General features: G+C 41.6%; 1 protein-coding gene across 2 annotated transcripts; it reads right to left on the reverse strand.

Annotated features, from left to right (window-relative positions):
- Positions 1-252: 252 nt before the first annotated feature.
- On the reverse strand, positions 253-11,447 carry LOC106612962 (protein FAM118B). Of its 2 annotated transcripts, none has more exons than XM_014214688.3 (8): positions 11,149-11,447; positions 9,688-9,792; positions 9,180-9,432; positions 5,337-5,564; positions 1,540-1,668; positions 1,062-1,359; positions 702-764; positions 253-596 (listed from the first exon to the last, which is right to left on the reverse strand). In XM_014214688.3, the coding sequence occupies exons 1-8, from the start codon at positions 11,268-11,270 to the stop codon at positions 583-585; spliced, it is 1,212 nt and encodes a 403-aa protein (XP_014070163.1). In that variant the 5' UTR covers positions 11,271-11,447; the 3' UTR covers positions 253-582. The 2 variants fall into 2 exon arrangements, with proteins under 2 accessions (XP_014070163.1, XP_014070162.1); XM_014214687.3 differs by having other exon boundaries at positions 9,180-9,483.
- Positions 11,448-12,418: the final 971 nt, after the last annotated feature.

Raw genomic sequence — 12,418 nt, forward strand, 5'->3', positions numbered from 1 at the left:
ATATACTTAATTTTACTGGTTTAATTATGTTGGTAAGTAGTTTCTAACAGCAATAAGGCATCTCAGGGGTTTGTGGTATATGGCCAATATACCACGGCAAAAGGCTGTATCCAGGCACTTGGCGCTGCATCAGAACAGCCCTTGCGCCATATTTTGGCTACATTTTCTCCACGCCTGCTTCTCTTCAGAAACTATCACATCTAGGTCCACTGGACTGACTCTCCAGCCATCCATTCAGGACAGGATTCATTTCCAAATGATGATGTGCGAGAAACCAGATCAGGGAACTGTCCTTATGTCATCCCTACTTCACATCTATATCTGTTATGCCTACATTTACATAGGGTGGACAGCTGCTTTCAGTTTACTTGGCTGGATCTTTCCCTTTGTCATGATAACCGGTACAGAAGAAAATAAAAACAATAAGCGGGTGACTAGAGAGCAGTAACATGGTCTCTTCTGGCCCATATTTGCCTGGAGGAGTTGTAGTAGATCCAATGAAACCAGACCTGAGTAGTAGACTGAACTCTATGAAGGAACGGTGGATGAAGAGGACTGATACTCCCACCTGTTTTGTGCCTGTCAAGAAGAATAGTCTGGGCAGAAAGAGAAGGAGAACCGGTAAAAGACAAGGAGAACCAACAGCTGTATATTACCACGGACTGCCATGCATTACAGGTAAGCCTGTACACAATCCTAACCTTGAAGAAGGCACTTCTGTGGATGAAAGCCATTCTGGGTTTCCTGTTCTTGGGAGGGAGATCCTATGAAAATCACAATGAAATCAACAGATTAACAATAAATAGTGAGGGCAAACAAAGGAGCTATTCATGTTTAAACACAGGAAAATGTGCAACTCGGCTCACTAAAATGAGATCCAAGCCCAAAATAGATAATCGTTTTATGATTTACACTTAGCGTAACTTATCACCTAGGAAGTGGATACTGTATGATTACTAAACATACAGTGAAGAGAGTTTGAGTAATTTCACTGAAACTGGTAAGTTATATGTGAAAAGGCTCTCCCCTGCCTATAAATTGAACCAGAGTGGCTTCCTTACCCCAGCCGTTAGTGACCACGTCGCGGTTGCAGATCTCGTTGGCCAGCCGCTCAAAGTACTCGGGCAGGTCAGAATACTCATTGCCGTAGGAGATGACCTTGATGCCCTTGTCCAGCATGTTATCCCGCAGCTTCTTGAACTCTCCAACGTCCTCGCGCCGCACCAGCATGAAGTGCTCCAGGTCCGACTTGTGTTTGACCGCCTCCAAGAACAGAGCCTGGAAGGTGGTGTCGTCCACCGTGCGCCCGCAGCCCAGGAACACAAACGACTTGGTCTCGTACAGTTTCTGGATCTCCCTCTGTTGAACCAAGAGAATTCAGTTTTCATTAAGACACTGACAGAATTTACTTTACTTCAATTTAACACAATGCGATGGGTCTTAAATTGGTTGAAAAATAAAATATTTTAAAACATCAGCAACTGCTAAGAGCTAACATTTCCAGGGTATCATTTAAAGGCTGCCTGTCTCAATGCTCACCATGACCTCGGTGTTCCTCAGTACATTCTGGTAGCCAGCAGGGTGCAGTACAATGCCACTGGGATTCGTGTAAACTCCGTGAATGTGCAAAACGCTCAGACTTCTCTTCCCCTGAGCCCACTCCAGGACCTGCACATACACACATTTCACAGTCCATCGCACCAATTCCTGTTCTCACTGGGTAGAGAGTAACACAACTGTCAGACGGGATATTAGTCCTGATGGAGACGGGGCATAAATACCACACCTGAAGGGCATTATCACAGGCTTCTGATGAAAATACATAGACTCGTCAATTATTTTGATGCTTATACATAAATAACAATCCATGTTGGGTCCCTGCTAAGGTGAGAGTAGGAAGTGTTTATAAGTTCTGCTTAAAATAAAAATATATTTGTCATGTTAGTTCCAATTTCTGACATTGATTAATCCATAAATGTTGACAACGGTTGGAGGACATTTGAAAATTTGACCTCAATATATACTAACTAAATCCTACTTCTGTCAGAGACAACATACTGTACTTTCACAGGTCAATGCGTTGACCATTTTCTCTGGTGTAAGGACACCATATTAGAAGGGCAACAATATTAGAAGACATATGTTGGGCTTTGAATCAAATACCTTCCCTTGAATTTGCCTTTAATATGCCTTAAACATGTTTTATGTGTAAGAGCATTCCCTGTGTTGTGAGCATAAACATCGTAGTATAGTTAAACTGTCATGACATGTCTTTCATAGACAACTTCCCCTAACAGGGGTCCTTAATCATTTGAGTCAATCTACTTGCACACTCATCTTCTGCACATTATCACTCCAGTGTTTAATTGCTATATTGTCATTATTTTGTCACTATGGCTTATTTATTGCCTTACCTCCCTTATCCTATCTCATTTGCACACACTGTATATAGACTTTTTCTATTGTATTATTGACTGTTTGTTTATTCCATGTGTAACTGTGTTTGTGTCGCACTGCTTTGCTTTATCTTGGCCAGGTCGCAGTTGTAAATGAGAACTTGTTCTCAACTAGCCTACCTGGTTAAATAAAGGTGAGGGGAAAAAAACAAAAGACGGCATCAGGGCTGTTTTTTTTAAGGTCAAAGGGGACCAAAACCTATGTTCCAGTGTCCACACCACATGTCCAATTCTATAGATATGACAAATGTAAAACGTTTAACGTTTAAATGGCAATTGTTTTATTATGTAAACATTACGAAAAAAAATGCATTAAATTAGGTGATGTAGATACACTTAAGTTGGAGTGATTAAAACGAATTTTTCAACCCCTCCACAAATTTCTTGTTAACAAACTATAGTTTTGGCAAGTCGGTTAGGACATCTACCTTGTGCATTGTGTAATTTTTCCAACAATTGTTGGATTATTTCACTATCGCAATTCCAATGGGTCAGAAGTTTACATACACTAAGTTGACTGTGCCTTTTAAAAAGCTTGGAAAATTCCAGAAAATTATGTCATGGTTTTAGAAGTTTCTGATAGGCTAATTGACATCATTTGAGTCAATTGGAGACGTACCTGTGGATGTATTTCAAGGCCTACCTTCACACTCAGTGCCTCTTTGCTTGACATCATGGGAAAATCAAAAGAAATCAGCCAAGACCTCAGAAAGAAAATTGTAGACCTCCACAAGTCTGGTTCATCCTTGGGAGCAATTTCCAAACGCCTGAAGGTACCACGTTCATCTGTACAAACAATAGTACGCAAGTATAAACACCATGGGACCACTCACACCGCTCAGGAAGGAGACGCATTCTGTCTCCTAGAGATTAATGTACTTAGGTGCGAAAAGTGAAAATCAATCCCAGAACAACAGCAAAAGACCTTGTGAAGATGCTGGAGGAAACCGGTACAAAAGTATCTATATCCACAGTAAAACGACTCCTATATCGATATAACCTGAAAGACCGCTCAGCAAGGAAGAAGCCGCTGCGCCAAAACCGCCATAAAAAAGTCAGACTACGCTTTGCAACTGCACATGGGGACAAAGATAGTACTGTTTGGAGAAATGTCCTCTGGTCTGATGAAACAAAATTAGTACTGTTTGGCCATAATGACCATCGTTATATTAGGAGGAAAAAGGGGGACGCTTGCAAGCCGAAGAACACCATCCCAACCATGAAGCACGGGGGTGGCAGCATCATGTTGTGGAGGGGCTTTGCTGCAGGAGGGACTGGTGCACTTCACAAAATAGATGGCATCATGAGGCACAATCTTCCTGGATATATTGAAGCAACATCTCAAGACATCAGTCAGGAAGTTAAAGCTTGGTCGCAGATGGGTCTTCCAAATGGACAATGACCCCAAGCATACTTCCAAAGTTGTGGCAAAATGGCTTAAGGACAACAAAGTCAAGGTATTGGAGTGGCCATCACAAAGCCCTGACCTCAATCCTATAGAACATTTGAAAAAGTGTGCGTGAGCAAGGAGGCCTATAAACCTGACTCAGTTACACCAGCTCTGTTAGGAAGAATGGGCCAACATTCACCCAACTTATTGTGGGAAGCTTGAGGATGGCTACCAAAAACATTTGACCCAAGTTAAACAATTTATTGGCAATGGTACCAAATACTAATTGAGTGTATGTTAACTTCTTACCCACTGGGAATGTGATGAAAGAAATAAAAGCTGAAATCATTCTCTACTATTATTCTGATATTTCACATTCTTAAAATAAAGTGGTGATCCTAACTGACCTAAAACAGGGAATTTTTACTAGGATTAAATGTCAGGAATTGTGAAAAACGGAGTTTAAATGTATTTGGTTAAGGGTGTATGTAAACTTCCGACTGCAGCTGTATGTTTGAGCGTATGCTCGCTAGGGGACAATGCAGTTCCATTGGCTACTGGACGGGGCTTACCTTACTGCTGTTCCCAACCCACTCAAACAATGTTAGTTAACGTTTTTCAGTTCTCTGCTGTGTGCTTCACCTCCATGTTCTCAGTAGTCAGTACATGGGACTTCATGTCCCACTTCTCATAATGTGATGGTTCGTCGCAGTGACGCATGACAGCGTGTTCATAGACATCCAACAATCTGTTGTTAATGCCACTTATGGGGTGTTTGAGAGCTCGCGCTTTGTACTTGCAAAGCAATCATTGCAAATTTGTCCAGCCAGGCCAGCAACAGTTAGTGTCTCATGGTGCCTCCCTTTCAGATGGTTAAGCATTGCACCTGTACTGCCACTGTAGCTCAATTCCAACTCGCAAAGTTTGCATTTCACCACATTTTTACTTAACTTGTCAAAGTATTGCAATACAAGACTTCACTGATGTCGCTTCCCTGTCTCTCACTCTCTGCCATTTTACCAACTGTTAATGACGATGATGTGCGGAGCGCTTTATATCTGTGGCAAATAATTTGAAAGCTGCATATCTCCTCCTACTAACGGTACAGCAATGTTGTGTTAGGTATTTGTTAAATGTTACATTTTTCCCCTTATGATGAGGATCGAGACCTGTTAGTTGTAGTTTTGTAATAGCTCCACTGAGTTTAATTTTGTCCAAAAATTAAACTTTTTCAGTTAGGTATTTTCTCTAAATGATAACACTCCTAATTGCATCATAGCGAAGTGGTGTGCTAGTGTAGCTTTAGAAACAGAGACTAGATCTGCACACATGACATACTGTAACAAAAATGTTCACGCAAATTCCCAATTGGCATCAATCCATGATGTGCTATTTCAATAAGTCAGTTATGCACACAATTTGGTCCTAAAGAGCACACAAGAACATGACTACAGATATCTTTCCAAAGGGGAAAAGGGATCTGTTGTTACCTTCTTCTCATCCGTGAGGTCCAGAGACTCTAGCTTCGATCCCTGGTGGGCTGCATAAATTTCCAGCAGGTTGTCAAAGTTGGTGGTGAGGACCAGCGCTCCACTCTCCATCAGTTGCAGTACGGAGCGGAGAAGGTGCTTCCCCGCATTCTCCATCTTACACTCCAGATCGTCAAACACCTCGTACAGGCAGTCCTTGAAGAAGGTGGACCGCACGTTGCCTGTTCTCTGCAATGATAGGGCAGGAACACAATGAATAGGGGTTAGTGGGTGTGTGTATTGCATTTCTGGGACCAGATTATACTGCTGGTACTTAACTACTAGGAGGGAGACATTTTATAAATGTATTTTCAGTTTTTTAAAAGGTACAATAAAGTGTTTATGACTGGTTGTGGTAGTCATGTAAATGAAAGGTGAAAATGTTTTTCCATCAGTAGCAGTGGCATGTAAACAGTTGCTATACACGGTAAACATTATGGCTATGGAGCAAGGAGTTGGTGGGCAGGATGTTTGAGTAGCCATGAGATTACAGCTGTCTGTAATGGATAAATCTCATTACCGAGAGCTACGTAAAATGCTCACACTACCTGGCAATGGCTGTAGGAAAACATAGGAGAAGTGCTGGCCCGCTATGAATAGCAGTGTCGAGGTGAGCTTAGCACAGCCAGCTGCCTGGCCGACTGTCTAGAGATTAGAGATCTAGTGGGCTAATTAACTAACAACAGGATCCCTTTCCACAGGAAGGAAGTCATCATCACCAAGGGCAAGCATCTAGCTATCCACCCACCCTGCTGTTGACTTCCGCACTGAACGTATTCTCCTTTTGTTTCAGGATTTATGTAACGACCAAATACGGTAAAGTAGTACCATGCTCCGATCCTGATTTTGAGATTGATATAGCCTAGGATTCGACCATAAAGTTGAGTTGTTTTCAACCAATCTAGTCCTAAACAGGGAAAGTTGTAATATAATTGCCTAGAGTATTTTGCCTAGGTCATTCAACGACAGCATGAAAGGATTTAGGTCACAAACATTCAGTCTAACCTTCAGATTAGGCTCATTAACCGACATTATGTGCCAAAACAGTCCTAATCCAGTTATTTACATTGTTTGGGTTGCAGCACCAATACCATTGGGTTAAACTGCTGTGTCCCACTCGGTATTTGATCCCTTCTTGAGACGCGGGACACTCCTCCTCGCAGAAGCCTTGGTTCTCTTCAGCTGTTCTGTGAACAAGCACCCACTGGTTGAATCAATGTTGTTTCAATGAAATTACGTTGAACCAATGTGGAATAGACGTTGAATTGACATCTGTGCCAAATGGGCAACAATGTGACCAAAGACTAAAAAAGGCGAAGCAATGACAAATCTCTCCTTCTACACTCTACAAGAGTCCTCAAGCTAAGAGAGTCCTCTTTTCAAAGTGTTTGTCTTTAAGTTTTCAGCATATTCAATTCTACAAAATGAGACTCAGGGTACTTTATATAACAAGCGCCATAGATCTACAGTTGAAGTCGGAAGTTTACATACACCTTTGCCAAATACATTTAAATTGAGTTTCACAATTCCTGACATTTAATCCAAAAATTCCTTGTTTTAGGTCAGTTAGGATCACTACTTTTATTTTATGAATGTGAAATGTCAGAATAATCGTAGAGAATGATTTCAGCTTTTATTTCTTTCATCACATTCCCAGTGGGTCAGAAGTTTACATGCACTCAATTAGTATTTGGTAGCATTGCCTTTAATAAATTGTTTAACTTGGGTCAAATGTTTTTGGTAGCCATCCTCAAGCTTCCCACAATAAGTTGAGTGAATTTTGGCCCATTCCTCCTAACAGAGCTGGTGTAACTGAGTCAGGTTTGTAGGCCTCCTTGCTCGCACACACTTTTTCAGTTCTGCCCACACATTTTTTATGGGAATGAGGTCAGGGCTTTGTGATGGCCTGTTGCTTCAATATATCCACTGAATTTGCATTCCTCATGATGCCATCTATTTTCTGAAGTGCACCAGTCCCTTCTGCAGCGAAGCATCCCCACAACATGATGCTGCCACCCACATGCTTCACGGTTGGGATGGTGTTCTTCGGCTTGCAAGCGTCCCCCTTTTTCCTCCTAATATAACAATGGTCATTATGGCCAAACATTTCTATTTTTGTTTCATCAGACCAAAGGACATTTCTCCAAAAAGTACGATCTTTGTCCCCATGTGCAGTTGCAAACCATAGTTTGGCTTTTTTATGGCGGTTTTGGAGCAGTGGCTTCTTCCTTGCTGAGCGGTCTTTCAGGTTATGTCGATATAGGACTTGATTTACTGTGGATATAGATACTTTTGTACCTGTTTCCTCCAGCATCTTCACAAGGTCCTTTGCTGCTGTTCTGAGATTGATTTGCACTTTTCGCACCTAAGTACATTCATCTCGAGGAGACAGAACATGTCTCCTTCCTGAGCAGTATGAGTGGTCCCATGGTGTTTATACTTGCGTACTATGGTTTGTACAGATGAACGTGGTACCCTCAGGCGTTTGGAAATTGCTCCCAAGGATGAACCAGACTTGTGGAGGTCTACACATTTTTTTCTGAGATCTTGGCTGATTAATTTGGATTTTCCCATGATGTCAAGCAAAGAGGCACTAAGTTTGAAGGTAGGCCTTGAAATACATCCACAGGTACATCTCCAATTGACTCAAATTATGTCAATTAGCCTATCAGAAGCTTCTAAAGCAATTAAATAATTTTCTGTAATTTTCCAAACTGCACAGTCAATTTTGTGTATATAAACTTCTGACCCACTGGAATTGTGATAAAGTGAATTATGTTCAGCTAAAGTTGCATACTCCATCCTGATAAGATGCTGAACATGTACAGACAGGCCTGTGGAAAGCCACTGCTTGCTAAGTAAGAACATAAAAATATTTGCCACAGGGTCCATGGCTGTGTAATCACCTGATAATCTTGTCTCCTCTTGTGAGCTATTTAGTCTGGTGGGGCGCTCTGTTATTCTGAGGCTGAATGGAAACCTTGGCAGGGGCCGGTGTTCCCGGATTGACATTACTCCATGATTACAAAACATATTTTTTTACTAGGCAGCAGCACTCCCATTAAAACGTTAAAGCCCCCCAAATCCATAGCCAACAGCAACGGGCCTGCATGATTGTGAACCGGAATAAAAACTATGGATAAACCCACAATGGGCTGTTTGTTCCCTTTGTGGCAACAGGCAGGCTGCTGAAACAAAGCATGTTTAAGCAATGTGAAAGGTGCGATGAGACATGACTAACACTGAAGGCAGATGGTATTAAGACCTCATCAATCAGTTATGGTTTGAGCCAACCTGGTATGACGGGGATATGGGCTGGTACGGAAATCCCTAAAATGTTTTCCCCTTGAATTTCTCCATCATTTAGTCACGGTCCACTGGTTCGTTGACTTATTGAGAAATCAATGAGAGGTTATTCACTGGGGGGGATTTCTTCATCTAGCGAATCAAATAACAGGCCTTAAAGTGTCAGAACTGGTTGAGCCAACTTGTCAGTGGCTTTGAAAACAACGCAATGAATGATGAAGTGTTGTTGTTGTAATCTATCAGTCCTGTACTTTGGCAAGGGCATCACCTTTTACAAAGAACACAGGTTGAAAAACAATCAAATGTTTTAGAATTTAGATATAATAATGCTGACTCCTTGCCACTGTCATTCCCACTAGGATTACAAATCCCAATACAGGAAAGTTTACAATGAACAACACTGATGTGTCACAACCAGCTGGAGACAGTGTATTGGCAGTGTCCTGTCCACATCTGGCTGTCTGTGTGTGCAAAGGAGTGGGGGAAGGGAAGCCTTACCGGAGAGAGCTTCTGGATGAGGTCATGAGCCACGTGGACTAGGTTCTTGTCGTCCTTCAGGCTCTTCTGAAAACGCCGACTCTCCTCTTCCTCTAGGAGGTCAAAGTCGTTGGCCGCGTCCAACAAGGCCTGGATCAAACCCTTCCAGGAGCGCAACGCAGGGACCTGAGGGGCCACAGCTGAACTCACCCCTGTACCAATAACTAGGACCAGCTCGGAGGCCCGCTTGGTCTTCAGGCTGGGCAGCAGTTTCCTTTGGGGCAGGCAGAGATTGAGTGATGGTTCCATTGATGGTTCCCAAATCCTTAGACAACATGAAGGTTAAACAAATCATGGCAAGTTTACTTGGCTGCTGTTTGAACTCAAACCTAGGCTGAAAAGATAAAGAATGGGTTTAGGAACAGGAACTAAGAGAAAAAGCTCCTGACCAGTGACATACCGATAATGTTTTGGCACATAAACAGGAACTGAGTACTAAATGTAGGCTACTCATATCAATTTTTGTTACCTGGGTTTTTTGGTGTTGGAGTCAACATCCTGAGGGTCAGCAGGAGCAGGTCGCTTCTCAGTTTTCACAGTCACAACAGAGGCCACAACAGAGGCCATTCGGCTCCTGTAAGACAACCATGAGAATTAATATACATACAATACCATCAGAGCAATAACTTCTGGAGTAACCACAGAGTCATGATCTCAGTTTATTGTATCATACATAGAACAGCACCTTTACAGGGAAGTGTGCCACTGTCCCCATTACTACCAAAGGCAGGGCATCAGATTCACCTTACACTAACTAGCCTTACATAGTGGAACATCCACTAACTAGCCTTACACAGCAGAGAAGATTTAATCACCAAGTACTGAGATGCCGAACTAAGGGCAATTCCACGGTAACAGAATTAGATTTTTCACTTTAAAATGTATGCCAAACAAAAAATATTGATTTCAAAGTTTAACAAACCATACAACTCTATGTATAATGACTAATTTGAACAACTAACACAGTTTTAAAAAAAAAACACTTACTGGAAAAACTGCAGATGCTAAATTTGGTAACAAAACGGTAAAATCTCCCTCGGTTAAATTCTGTGTTACCAGACTTTGTATCTGCACAGTTCTTCCTGTAAATGTGTATTTGTAAAAAATGTTAAAAGTAGTCCTCAAGTTGTGCAGAGTTCTATGGTTTGTTAAACTTTGAAATAATTGTTTTGTTTGGTGTGGCTGCATTTTGGGCTAATGAGTGGCGCAGCGGTCTGAGGCACTGCATCTCAGTGCTAGAGTCGTCACTACAGACCCTGGTTCGATTCCAGGCTGTATCACAACCGGCCGTGATTGGGAGTCCCATAGAGCGGCGACCCAGCGTCATCCGAGTGAAACCTTCGTTGTAAATAATACATTTGTTCTTAACTGACTTGCCTAGTTAAATAAATACAAATAAAAAATACAATTTGAAAGTGAAACATCTCGGCGTAATCTATTAGCTAAATTATCTTCATATTGTATTACTACCAAAGTCTGGCTTGAGGACAATTTTTTGTATCTTTATTGCAATAATAGTAGTCTTGGGGCTCAATAAGAACGATCCCTTCCTCCTGGAGACATAAAAACTTCACTCCAAGGAAAAACATTTTTTGTTGACGTGTTCATTCATGATGGCGAAATTTGAATCCCAAATTTCCGCATGACAACAACAATAAACTAAAGTCAGCTTAACTTTAGCTAACTGTACACAGTACACTGTATACTTTGGCTATAACGTTATTGGCTAGCTGACCTTAGCTAGTTAAATTGGCTAGCTACTTACTAAGGACGGGAAGAACGCAGTCAGGAAGAATTGGCTGACGTTAGCTAATCAGTTGGCAAAAGCTCAATGTACTGTACAGACTAGCTAGAATGACGTTAAAGTTGGACTAAAACGGCGAAATATGACACATTGGATAGTTAAATTCACACAAGTATTTACACTTACCCGGATAACTCCAAGTTGCTTTTTTGGTCAGTGGAAATATTCAATTTGCTAGCAGACGACCCGTTAACGTCAGCTGGCTTGCAACTGCGAGTTAAAAATCCAGTACAGTCTACTATGGACATATCCTGCTTTAAAAGCCGGTATTTGAGATTGTTGTACTTGACATGGCGAAGTCTGAGTGCCTTTGTCTACTAGATGTTATTCTTAGCAAATCTATTCAGCTATCAAATTTTCCCAGTCGACTTCCTCTGTGTACACAACCTGTCGACTCATATGCAGCTGGAGGTCTGACTGTGTGTGTTGTGACGGAGTTGGACAAGGCAATGGAAGTGCTCAGCGCGCTACTGTAAATCCCACTGGCAATCTGCATTCTGGAAAGGGGTAAACAATGTTTTACCCCCACCTCCCCATTTACGATCAGCCCAAGTGATATTAGCTAGATCAGGTATGGGCAACTTTGATGAGGGTGGGGGTCACACAAAATCTGAACTCATCATGAGTGGCTCGCTGGTTTGCGTACCCCCATCCATACCCACACATTCAGGAGCCGGCTCTAGCCTTTTGGGGGACAAAAGTGAAATGTTGTTGTTTTATAGTTAATTTCCTGCAATTCTACTCATTTCGCCACCGGGTGTGGGGAAAATTTTGCAGTTTTAAACCAAGTTTGCTGCAATTCTACCCATTTAGCCATGGGGTAGAGATAATATTTATCGATTTTATAGCTACATTCTTGCAAATCTACTCATTTTGCCATTGGGTGGAGAGAAAATGAACATTTACTGATAATTTCCTGCAATTCTACACATTTTGCTATGGTGTATATCTGAGTGAGAATGACTAACAAAATCAATGGGGCCCAGGTTGGTAATTAAACCATGATTACTACAAGTTTAGATAGCTGGCTAGACTAATTTACCAATCTAAAAAATGTTAACTGACAAGCTAATTGAGTGACTGTCAGGGATTGACATAACAAGAGACAAACTGCTGATGCAGCACAACCAAATTTCTAAATTGCCTTGTGTATTCTACTATTTTAATTCTCAACTAAAATATAAGTGATTTTTTTATTTGTTTTTGGAAATTCTTCCAAAGACAATTTTGGCAGTTGCCCATCCCTGAGTGAAATTCTCTGGATACAAAGTTCCAAAAAAGGCTGACTGGAAGAAGATAACCTGATGGTTCAATATGGCTTAGATGGCAAATGGGTGATGATGCAAGGGGGGGGGGTCTTCATATCTAATGCAGTTACATAAGACACTGTTGAATG

Source organism: Salmo salar, chromosome 09, assembly GCF_965601325.2.
Source record: "Salmo salar chromosome 09, fSalSal1, whole genome shotgun sequence".
Lineage (NCBI taxonomy): Eukaryota > Metazoa > Chordata > Actinopteri > Salmoniformes > Salmonidae > Salmo > Salmo salar.

Coding starts and splice junctions, on each gene's coding strand:
- LOC106612962 (XM_014214687.3), bottom strand. CDS start 11,270: ATGTCCATAGTAGACTGTACTGGATTTTTAACTCGCAGTTGCAAGCCA. Junction 9,793..11,148: donor AGCAACTTGGAGTTATCCGG/GTAAGTGTAAAT, acceptor GTTGTCTTACAG/GAGCCGAATGGCCTCTGTTG. Junction 1,360..1,539: donor TGAGGAACACCGAGGTCATG/GTGAGCATTGAG, acceptor TTGGTTCAACAG/AGGGAGATCCAGAAACTGTA.